The 11,701-nt window shown below is 42.5% G+C and overlaps 3 protein-coding genes across 11 annotated transcripts in view; 2 read left to right on the top strand and 1 right to left on the bottom strand.

Annotated features, from left to right (window-relative positions):
- The window catches only part of ZNF639 (zinc finger protein 639), a 21,950-nt gene extending 17,729 nt beyond the window's left edge, over window positions 1–4,221 (bottom strand). For 2 of the 9 annotated variants that reach the window (XM_024124322.2, XM_024124323.2), the window contains exon 1: window positions 4,038–4,221. The gene's annotated coding sequence lies outside the window, so the exon portion shown is untranslated. Of the gene's footprint in view, window positions 1–3,321; window positions 3,541–3,568; window positions 3,722–3,806; window positions 3,933–4,037 lie in introns of those variants that run through there. The other 7 variants (XM_055083919.1, XM_007106118.4, XM_055083921.1 and 4 more) reach the window with 6 other exon arrangements.
- LOC112065019 (basic proline-rich protein-like) lies at window positions 3,630–4,635 on the top strand. The gene is made up of 2 exons (XM_024124195.1): window positions 3,630–4,093; window positions 4,143–4,635. The coding sequence occupies exons 1-2, from the start codon at window positions 3,630–3,632 to the stop codon at window positions 4,633–4,635; spliced, it is 957 nt and encodes a 318-aa protein (XP_023979963.1).
- The window catches only part of KCNMB3 (potassium calcium-activated channel subfamily M regulatory beta subunit 3), a 92,223-nt gene continuing 84,494 nt past the window's right edge, over window positions 3,973–11,701 (top strand). Inside the window, 2 exon segments of the mRNA XM_028491447.2 lie at window positions 3,973–4,101; window positions 5,372–5,519. The gene's annotated coding sequence lies outside the window, so the exon portion shown is untranslated.

Genomic DNA, 11,701 nt, shown 5'->3' with positions numbered 1-11,701 from the left:
GGGGACATGGGTTCCAGCCCTGGTCCAGGAAGATCCCACATGCTGTGGAGCAACTAAGCCCATGCACCACAACTACTGAGCCTGCGCTTAGAGCCCTTGAGCCACAACTACTGAGCCCGTGTGCCACAACTACTGAAGCCTGTGCGCCTAGAGCCCATGCTCCGCAACGAGAAGCCACTGCAGTGAGAAGCCCGCACACTGCAACGAAGAGTAGCCCCCCACTCGCTGCAACTAGAGAAAGCCTGTGTGCAACAACAAAGACCAAATGCAGCCTAAATAAATAAATAAATAAAACTAGTTTTTTTTAAAAAAGAATATAATGGTACCAGATCTTAGTCAACTAGAAAGCTATACAGAATTAACTCAAGTACAATATTCTTTTGAACATAGTGTATTAAGTACTAAAACTTGTATAAATCTATAAATATGTGACTATATGTAAATGTGTCATGTTTCGTTGAAATGAATTTACCTTCTAAAGCTATAGTTGTATCTTAACACCAAAACAGGAATATAAATCTCATTAATTTATTCAGCCACAGTGAAAGCCAATATAATGCAAGCCAACTCCAAATTAGACTTTTTTTTTTTTTTTTGGCGGTACGCGGGGCTCTCACTGTTGTGGCCTCTCCCGTTGCGGAGCACAGGCTCCGGACGCACAGGCTCCGCGGCCATGGCTCACGGGCCCAGCCGCTCCGCGGCATGTGGGATCTTCCCGGACCGGGGCACGAACCCGCGTCCCCTGCATCGGCAGGTGGACTCTCAACCACTGCGCCACCAGGGAAGCCCCAAATTAGACTTTAAACTGTTTAAATCCTTATAGATTATTTAATAAAGTATAATAATGATCATTTGAGCACCAATTATGTACCATGCTCTGTACATTATTTTATTTAACCCTATGATTTGCAAAATCCACAACACTCTCAAAATCGCTATTCTTTACCCTTTGTTACTGATGAGGAAACTGAGGCATAAATTTAAGCCAGGGGAATACTTAATAAGTGACAGGGCTGGGATTTGAACAAAGATCTGATTCTGAAGACCATGCTTTCAATCCCTTTATTTTAGTTGTGGAAACAAATAGGGAGATAAAGTGATCACCCCAATTCAAGTAATAGATTAGTGTCAGAATCAGAACTGCCTTCTCCATTTCAGATTAGTGTTCTTTCCACTGTAGCATTGGGAAAGTAAGGAATGTCAGGGAAAAAAATGCATTGTGAAGTCTTCTCTACCAGTTTATAAACTGCTTTTCTTATCACCACGGTGATATACTATATAGCAGGTAGAACTTGGCATCATTACTAAGACCATCTCATTTCTAGTGGTAAGGAACTTGAGGTGAACATACTATTTTTGCTGCTTCACTAAGTTCTGGGTATATCAGCACTACACGTGCTGTTATACTACTTATAGTGCTGTTGAGTTTATTGCAAATTTTCCTTATTTTATTTGATCTTCACAACAATTCTGTGAAGTACATAGAAGGGCTACTACCAAATCCACTCCAATTTTACTGATGAGAAAACAAACTCAGGGAAAGTCAAGTCAACAAAGTAGCAGAACCAGAGATGAAAAAGCATGTCTTCTGACTTCTGGGTTTTGAACAACTAACTGTGTGAGTAAATCTTCATTTCTAATCACTGCTACCAGAAAGTTACGTCTTGCTTCCAGTTCTTACTCAGCCACCAATTGGGAGGAGGGGAAGGGAATCACCCAAAGAAATTGACAACCATGATTTACAGAAATGGTATCAATATATATAATGCCTCACCTAACAACACAAATAGCATTCCTTGAGCCCACCCCCATCAAGTGCATTATTTTTTTTTTTTTTTGTGGTACGCGGGCCTCACACTGTTGTGGTCTCTCCCGTTGCGGAGCACAGGCTCCGAACGCGCAGGCTCAGCGGCCATGGCTCACGGGCCCAGCCGCTCCGCGGCATGTGGGATCCTCCCAAACCGGGGCGCGAACCCGGTTCCCCTGCATCGGCAGGCGGACGCGCAACCACTGCGCCACCAGGGAAGCCCCCATCAAGTGCATTAAAAAATAAAAGAAAAGCTGTTTTCATATTTATGTAATAAACTAAAATCTCAAGACTTATTCCTAATACCTTTTGTACACTTCCAGAATTTACACAGCTAAAACCTTTATACTTCATGTTCTAAATGTACTACAAGTATCAGATAGAACACTGAAAACTGTCAGCCGAGCATGTTAAACACTTCAAATTCTTTCAAAAAACCAAGAAAAGGAAACCAAGCATGGCATTAGAATTAATGTTGCAAGCTGGCCTAGATTCAGACTGTCAGGTGGAAGGAATAGGATCACCTTGATCAGGAACTGTTTGACTCCTCCTTAGGGCTAAACAATATCCAAATGCTCACCAGACCTCCTTTAAGCCAAGATGGTAGAATGCCCACTCAAGACCAAAAATGCTAACCATCCTCCATTTCAGCAAATATTTTAAAGTGCCTTTTGTATGTATAACTGCCCTGATGAAAAAGTTTGGCTTTTTTACTTAGGTATGTCACATACACATTTGCTCACTAGTCCTCCTTTCATTGGGAAGATTCTGAACATGCACCTTTTAACTCAACTCCCCTTCCTCACTTAAAAACAAACTACAGATGTAATATACGTCACTGCAGTAAAATTAGAAAAAAATTAAAATGAATTGAATCACTTAGAATCTATTCATCCAGAAAAACCAATGTTAACATTTTGGTGCATACACATCTAGACATTTTTCTCATGCTAAGGTATTCACAAATATTTTACATTTACAAAAAGAAAATCATGCCATCCAAAACATTTTTTTTAAAAAAAGCAACTTACAAGACACTCTTCAGCATCTTTCCACCTGTCATTTTTTTTTCAACAATAAAAACGTCTAAGTACAAAACACACTACAGATAATAGGCAGTCAGTACTTACATCAAAGAGTTCAACCTTTCTAAGGCCTTTCATGCAATGTAAATATTCTCTTTCTAATTGGTATAAACATAAGATAAGCATTTACAATAAAAAGCTACAGTTTTCTTCTAAAGAGTTTAAAAAGCACGTTCTTTTCCAACTTCATTTTGAAACAAGTATATATTTTCCAGATTTTAAAAGAAATAAACACAAAAATGCTACAGGAAAACTTGAACTAGAACTGACACTATATGTCCAATTTAGTGTCAGTCTTTGCTTTATCTCTTTGCTAGGAGATAAACTGCCTCAAATCACTCGTGTCCCTTGGTTGTACTGAAAAACAAGACCAAAAGGGGTTATAAGCAGCCTAACAAGTGGCTTACACTATACAGTCTGGAGACTTACAGCCGGGACCGAGGCCTGAAGGTTGAGGCTAGAGGCGCGGTCAAGGGACGCGCCGCCGGAGGGTCAAGATGCCACCCGGCAGGGCCTGAGGGCCAGCGTGGCACCGACGTGAGTCCCGGGCCCAGACGCCCGGAGGGGCCCCTCAGAAGCCACCGGGACCCAACCGCTTCCACCCCAGCGCCACACACCGGCCCCACCCGGGTCCGGCGACTAGCGGAAACTCCCAAGCCCCCGACCCCAGAGGCACCTTTCGGAAAAAAACAGCGGGGGGCCTAGGCGAGCCGGGGTGGAGGCATCCTCCACAGGGGATGGAACTGCCTTCGGGATGGGGGAGGGGAGCGCCATCCTGCCTGAAACCGAAGGCAGGGTTTCAGTTTAAAAGACGCCATCCGGTCTTCCCTGCCCTCTCCCGCAGGAAGCTGCGCCCGCACGCCCGCGGCCCCTGCAGCAGTGCAGCACCCGGCCCGCTCCGCCCTCACACTCACCAGTCCTCGGGCCCCGCCCGGCCAGCCCAGGCGCAGCTCCGAGGCGGCGGACAAGGCGCCCGAGCACGGTCGGAGGGGCCGCGCAGGCCTGCCCTCGGGCGCACGGCGGCGGGCGGCGGCGCTCTAGCCCTCACGCTCCCGGGCGCTCCGCCGGGCCAGCCCCACTCCCTCCCCGCACGCCCTATGCCCAGCCAGCCAGGCCCCCGGCCCAGGCTCGGCGGCCGCACTCACCGCCTCGCTCCGCGCCTGCGCCGCACGCCTCAGGGGCCCGCCGAGAGGGCGGGGAGGTGACTAGGTGAGAGTGGGGGCAGGGGAACGGGTGGCTTGGCCTCGCAGCACACCCGGCCTGGGAGGGACCACCGGCCTCAAGCGCCGGGGGTGGCCCGGCGGCCCGCCCCCCGGCAAGCACCTCCGCGTCGCGGCGGGTCCCTTCCGGGCGGGGGACCGCCCCTCCCGAAACAAGCGGGCGATTCCACCCTCTAGAATTGCTCCCGGCGAGGCTGCCGAAGGAACTTTCCCCCGCCCGACCCCGGCCCTCCCTCCCCCACAGAAGAAGTGGGAGAAGCGACGCGCGCCCGGCGCCCTTTTCCCACTAAGCTCCTCCTGGGGACGTGCGAGAATGGTCTTGCTCGGGGTGGGCAAGGCATGTGGCGTTTCAAACCCCAAAGAGGGGCCGCAGCCTGTTGGGGACGAAAAGGGCAGCTGTCCACAGGGCAGGAGGGTTAAGCTCTTAAAAGGTCGTGAATCATTGTTAGGCTTTAGCCGGATTCCCTCACTCAAAAAATCTTGGTGGAATGAGTGTGAAATTATAGCGGATTGGATTAGATGATTTAACTCCTTTTCCGACCTTGAGTGTCTAGGAGCAGAGGTAGAGAGGATTTAATTAAGTAAGCGTAAATAAACTTGTGAACAGGGTGTGGTCACATGTTTAATGTTTTTGACAAAGAGTTAAGGTTGTTAGTCCCATTTTACAAATTAGTAAAGTGAGCTTGTGAGGGTCTAGAGACTAGGTTTTATTCATTTTTGTAGCCTCAGCAACCGGTTCAAATAATTGTTAAATGGATGATGAAGCCCATATGGATTATCATGTGCCCAAGGTCACTCTAATAGGACTGCAATCTCTGTCTTTTTATCCATACGTCTACTGTGCTTTTCTTGCTTACCACATACTAACCAACCAACCAACCACCGGATAGTTATCATAGACTTTACTCTGACCCCTTCAACTATCTCCCAGGAGATAAAAGTCATATTTGAAAGAGACACTAGTGTGTGTCTCGAGTTTTACGATTTCATAACTTTTATGTGTGTGTTAAGCCCAAATAAACGAATATTTACGAATGCTGGCATGGCCTGAATAAAGTATGAAGAGATTTAGAGGCACCTTTTAATCCTAGTATAGTAAGTTATGGCACGGAATAGGGAATTGACACAGGTTTGTGGAATTTGTAAAGGACAGTATGTTTCGTTCCCTCTTGGGTAGTTGGGCTGTTTCTTGATCTGATACGGTGGAAGCCACTAGGGGGTGTTATGGAGCCATTTTGAAGGCTTCTCTTTGCCAGCAGTGGTGAAACCATGCAGCGGTCCTGGGAAGGAGATCATTTTGCCCGCCAGCGACGGCGCCTTCATTCCACTGAGCGTTGTGCCCTGGCAGCTGGACATCAGCTCTCTGTTGACTAAGACGACTCTTCTGAGAACCAACTTATAGAAAAGGTACACCTCTACTAAATTTGGACTTTATTTCTTACACCTCCCGTCTGCCTGGAACGGTAGTGTAATTAATCTATCTTTGGTTTGGAGTATTTCTTTATTGGCTTGTTAAGCATCAGGTGATGCTGATGCTGCTCCCAGGATCACACTTTGAGAACCACTAGCCTAAGGCTTTCCCCACCCAACCTGACACTGGGTAAATAGTACAGTGCTTCTCACTATTCCACAGATAGGCTCCAGCTCTTTCTCATCTGTGTGTTTTGGTATGTTTCTTCCACCTGCAATTCCTTTCCTTTGTTTCTGTCTGTAAGATCAAGCTCACAGTTTATCTCTTCTGTGAAGTCTTTGATTTTCCCTCGCAGAGATCTCTGATCACTCTTCAGAGATTTTATAGCATTTGGTGCATTAGTCCACTTATCATCAAAGATGCATTTACTGTGGAGACAATGAAGCTTTAAGCTTCAAGTCCCCACAAGTGCATGAACCTCTTCTAGGATGAGGTACTTAATTTTGCATTTATAATTTTGTTATTTTTCTTAAATTGGTGCCCTCAGTTGGCATAAGCTTCTGTTCTCACAAAATTTGGCTGCACCCCTGTTTATCATATTGTCTGTCCACAGTCTTTGAATTCTAGTTTTATTATATTCCAGTCTGTTCCATCTCCCCGCTTAGCACAGGCATAGAGCCTCAGTAAAATAGTCATTGCATATCTGTCTTATGTCCAGCACTGTATTAGGTACTGGGATATGGTATGAGCAAGATGGACATGTTCCTTGCCATGCTGGTCCTTATAGTAGAGAAGGTAGGCAATGAAACAGCACTGGAATGTAATGACTAAACATATATAAGGTAAGTAAAGAGTGTATGGGAGCTCATGACAGGTGCCTAGCTTGGTCTAAGGAGGATGGGGCAGGTAAAGTGTCTAGGGATTCAGCTTGTTGAATGAATTGATAAACTATCCAGGTTACCTAGCCTGATGACACTAGTGTAGACCTAACTGGGTGCCATAGTCCTGAATCAAACATGAGGCAATGGCATGCCATAGTCTTGCATCAGGGACCTCACATTCCCAACAGAGAAAACCGGACTCCGTAATTCTGAGCCACCTACATGGCAAAGGTCTTCCAAGCAGCCAGCCCAGTGCTTTCAAAACCAGCAAGCCCAGATCTAGCCAGCCAGTCAATCCACTCACTTTGCTTCCTTAAAATAGGACAGAGATAGTCTTTTGGCTGTAAAAGTCTTACTCCATTTCTTCTCTGAACCTCATCTCTGGGAGTCTACCTAGACTCTGTACTAGGTCAAGTTCTCTTCTTGGCTATAAAACTTTTTCACTCAGTGCTCAATTTTCAATTGCTATTAGTCTTTAATGTTTCTTTAACTGAATGAATCAGTGAATGGATATATAAAATCAGACTAGACTTCTTTATTAGAATATTAATTATACCTTCTACAGTGTTTGTGTGGTACTTTTCTAGAGTATTGACTTTATTTATAGCATCTGGGAAGGAAGGTCAAGTGTTGTATCCATTTGATAAATTTGAACTCAGACACTCATACCTGTGAGGATCTGAAGGCTAAACTATGCCAAGGGAAACTGAGGTTAATAGATGATGAAAAGAAGTAAATAAGTATATTTGGTATCCCTAGGAAGTAAATAGGTATATTTGATATCCCTAGGAAGTAAATAGGTATATTTGATATCCCTAGGAAGAAAACTCATTAACTGGTTAGGTCTGTGGTAGGCATTACTACTGTTCAACAGTATCCAATTTCTGGTGCTCTCTACTCTCAGCCATACAGGTGATTTCACTCCCTGTCCTGTTTGAAGTTGTGTAGAGCCACATGACTTGCTTTGGTCATGGAAATGTCAGTACAAGTGCTATGTGTCACTCTTAGGTAGAGGCAGTTCATTCCGGTGCTTGCTTCTCTAGCCCTCCCTTCCTCTGTCTGGAGAGCTATCAGGACAGAAAGCAGACATGACATGAGCAAGAAACACTTTTGTTGTGTTAAATTGATAAACTTTTGGGATTGTTTGTTATTGAAGAATCACTTTCTGGGAGTTCCCTGGTGGCCTAGTGGTTAGGATTCGGTGCTTTCACCTGCGGAGGACCAGGTTGGGGGAACCATCTCACATGCCACTCGGCACAGCCAAAATAAATAAAATAAATAAATAAATGAAACATAAAAAAACCCCACTATGATTAAAAAAATATCACTTTCCATCACTGACTGAGACAAAGGCTAAATTTATACATTCCTTCATCCAGGGTGTGAGGCTAAAGAACAGAGTCTATTAAAATCTATATTCCTTTAGCGTGTCTTTGTATTTTAAATTCAATTATTTATTCATTTAATGAGCATTTATTAAAGCTTACTAGTTGCAAGATAACTGTGGTAGCCACTATGGAGGGGACAATACAAAAATATGTTTTTAGTTATTTGTATAGCAGCCTTATCAGGCCACACTGAAAATCTATGTAAATCTCTTAGAACTGTAATTTTCTTGGAGTATTTTCATGTAGCAGTTCTCATGTCTTACACCAAGTGGTGCCCCGTAGTAAATGGTAACAATGGGAGCTGCTTTTGATGATCAGGAATACCCAGAGTTTACCTTTTCTGAACTTTGACTAGTCTAAACTGAGTAGCATTGCTTTTCCTGTTGGCAGTCAAAGACATAATTATTTATAATGATCACTAATCACAGTGAAACACCACCTCCTGGAGGCAGTGGATGGGGACTCTTGGGGTCTCCCAAGTAGACCGTCTGCTTTGAGAAGGTAAGAAATCAGTCTGTCTTGCTCACTGCTAATCCCCAAAGCTTACCTAGCACAGTGCTGCCAGAGTGACCACCTAATATTTATTGTATGAATGAAGCACAAAATTAAAGGATGCATGAAATCCTTACCACAGTGTAAACATTTGAACAAGGTTTAGTCCGTTTTGTGTGTTCAAAGTATGTTTAATGGCAAAGATTTACTTAGTAGGCATTCCTCTCATATTCAATTTTCCCCCAAAATATGTTCTGAAATATTAAATCTGTTTTGAAATAGGAAAATTGATATGGAGTCTTAAGGGGAAGGGTAACATCAGAACAGGCTTAGCTTGGGACTTCCCTGGTTGTCCGGTGGTTAAGACTCTGAGCTCCCAGTGCAGGGGGCATGGGTTCAACCCCTGGTTAGGGATCTAGATCCCACATGCCGCAACTAAAAGATCCTGCATGCTGCAACCAAAGATCCCACATGCTGCAACTAAGACCCAATGCAGCCAAATAAATAAATAAATAAATATCAAAACCAAAAAACCAAAAAACCAAGCTTAGGTTAGTTACCCTTAAAAAGCTACAAGATTTTCAGGTACTTTGAAGCCATTAAGAAAAAAAAAGATTTGAAGAGGAACATCAAAAAGAATGTAGGTCATGATTTCATTGCCCTTCACAGGTGTAAAATCCTTTTAAGAATTTTTAAATGGATTATGTATCACTGATTTACTCATAAAAATGATGAGGTTCGGCATATTCAAAGGGTAGTTTACTTGGACAATAATCTCACTAAATTTACTGTTTTCATTTTTAACGTGTGTGCGTTTTGGATATTTTCATGACTTTTATAAACTTTCCAAATATATATAAGAATAGAGAGAATAATAAATGTACCCTCATATACCCATCATCCCATTTTCAATAATTACCAAACCATACTTGCCTTTTGTTTTTTTCCTTTTGCTCTCCCGCCTTCCCTCCCTCCTTCCTTTTCTTCTTTTTTCTCTTTTTCAAGCATTTTGAGAAAATCCCAGGTCATTTCACTCTTACACAATTCTCTATAAAATATGGATATTTTCTTACATAAACACACATAATTTTCACACCTAACAAAAAGAACATTAATTCCTTAATATCATCAAAGACACAAATTTCTCTGTCTTACACATGTCCTTTTTTCAGTTGGTTTGTTTAAAAACAAGATCCAAGCAAGGTCTACAGTCAAACCTACTTGTTATGTTTCTTTAGTTGCAATTAAGCTGGAAAAACCCCCTTCCCACTTTTTTCATGTCATTGATTGTGGAAAATGAATTTACATTTTTTACTTTCAATGTTTTAAATTTTATTACAAACAGAACTCTAAAGATTTGCACTTTAAGGAATTTTGCTTCTCTTAGTCTTTGCTAGCTTACAAAAAGAAGGCAGAAGTACAAAACAAAATATCCAGGCTTCTGGGGTGGGGGAGAGAAATTACTCTGTTTTTGTTAATTTATTTGGCTCTGTTAATATTAAACAGATTCAGAGGTCTCATTTTCTGAGGAGAAACAAAACATTATTGAGTACAACTAAATAATTCAGTCACATTTTCCAAGCTTATAACACTTCTTGCTTCTTTGGCTGTTTCATTTTTATTTCTGTAAGGACCTCTGAAAATTAAAGGTTAAAATCAAAATCATTGAGACTGAGACTTCCAGTTCTCTATCTCTGTATATCTTACCTTCTTCCTTATGAACAAAATCCTTACTTGAGACTGAAATGTGTCCAACTTAAAAACTGTGTTTTCCAGCCTCCCTTGAAAATAGAGGTGGTATTAAGACATAGGTCTAGCCAAAGAGATGTAGGTAGAGGTAGTTGTGAGGGAATATGAGGAAAACTTCTTTTTAAAAATGGAGACAAAACAGTTCACAGAGAAAGAAATAGAAGTGGACCTTAAACATATGAAAAAAATACTCAAATTAATTCTTATTAATATAAATACAAATTAAAACTACCCTGGGACTTCCCTGGCGCTCCAGTGGTTAAGACTTCATGCTTCCACTGCAAGGGGTGCATGTTCGATCCTTGGTCAGGGAACTAAGCTTCCACACGTCACACAGCCCTGAGCTATCATTTCTAACTATCTGATTGGTGTAAATCCCAAAATTTGGCAACAAACTCTTGGAGAAGTTGCAGGGAAACCAGCAATTTCATGAATGCAAAATGGTATAACCCCTGAGGAAGATTTTGACAATATTAGCGAAATTACAGGTAAATTTACCATTCAATTGATAAATACCACTTCTAGAAATTTATGCTTAAAATACACCAGCACAAATATGAAGTCACATATACACAAGCTTTGTGTGTATGTTTTAGCTTTATCCTGAGTTTCTTTTTTTTTTTAAATAAATTTATTTATTTAATTTTTTTTGGCTTCATTGGGTCTTCGTTGCTGCACACGGGTTTTCTCTAGTTGCAGTGAGCGGGGGGCTACTCTTCATTGCGGTGCCCGGGCTTCTCATTGCGGTGGCTTCCCTTGTTGCAGAGCACGGGCTCTAGGAGTGCGGGCTTCAGTAGTTGTGGCACATGGGCCTAGTTGCTGCGCAGCATATGGGATCCTCCCAGACCAGGGCTCGAACTCATGTCCCCTGCATTGGCAGGTGGATTCCCAACCACTGTGCCACCAGGGAAGCCCTCCTGAGTTTCTTAAATCATATTTGATTGTTGAAGCAAAAATTATAACATTATATAATGTGCTCATTGTATATAGAGGAAATGCATGAGATTATTGTGTTTAAAAAGTGGAGGGGGTAAAGGGGCCTAAGTAAAGTTAGGCTTTTGCATTTCCCTTGAAGTGGTAAAACATTCATACCAGTAGGCTATGGTAAATTGCATATGTGTATTCTAATAAGTAGAGCAAATACTAGGAAAACTATACAATGCAATTTACTAAAAAACACTTCAAATAAATAAAAATGGAATCCTAAGTGTCCAAAAATCCACAGGAAGGTAAGAAAAGAGAAGCATAGGAATGAGAAACAGAGGAAACAAACAGAAAACAAGTAACAAAATGACCTACTTAAGCCCTAGCTTATCAATACTTACTTTAAATGTAAGTGGTCTAAATACATCATTAAAAGATGGAGATTGGCAGTGTTGATTAAAAAATATTTGATCCAATGATAGCTGCTTACAAGAAACTTCAAATTCAATGGCATAGGTAGGTTGAAAATGAAAGAAAAAGTAAAATAACCAAAATTAATATCTATTTGATTTCTTTGTAAGCTTTTACTAACATTTTTTTTTTTTTTTTTTTTGTGGTATGCGGGCCTCCCTCTGCTGCGGCCTCTCCCGTTGCGGAGGACAGGCTCCGGACGCGCAGGCTCAGCGGCCATGGCTCACGGGCCCAGCCGCTCCGCGGCATGTGGGATCCTCCCAGACCGGGGCG

Source organism: Physeter macrocephalus, chromosome 1, assembly GCF_002837175.3.
Source record: "Physeter macrocephalus isolate SW-GA chromosome 1, ASM283717v5, whole genome shotgun sequence".
NCBI lineage: Eukaryota > Metazoa > Chordata > Mammalia > Artiodactyla > Physeteridae > Physeter > Physeter macrocephalus.
Note: the sequence above shows the minus strand (reverse complement) of the source record. Positions and strands in the feature narration are given on the sequence as shown.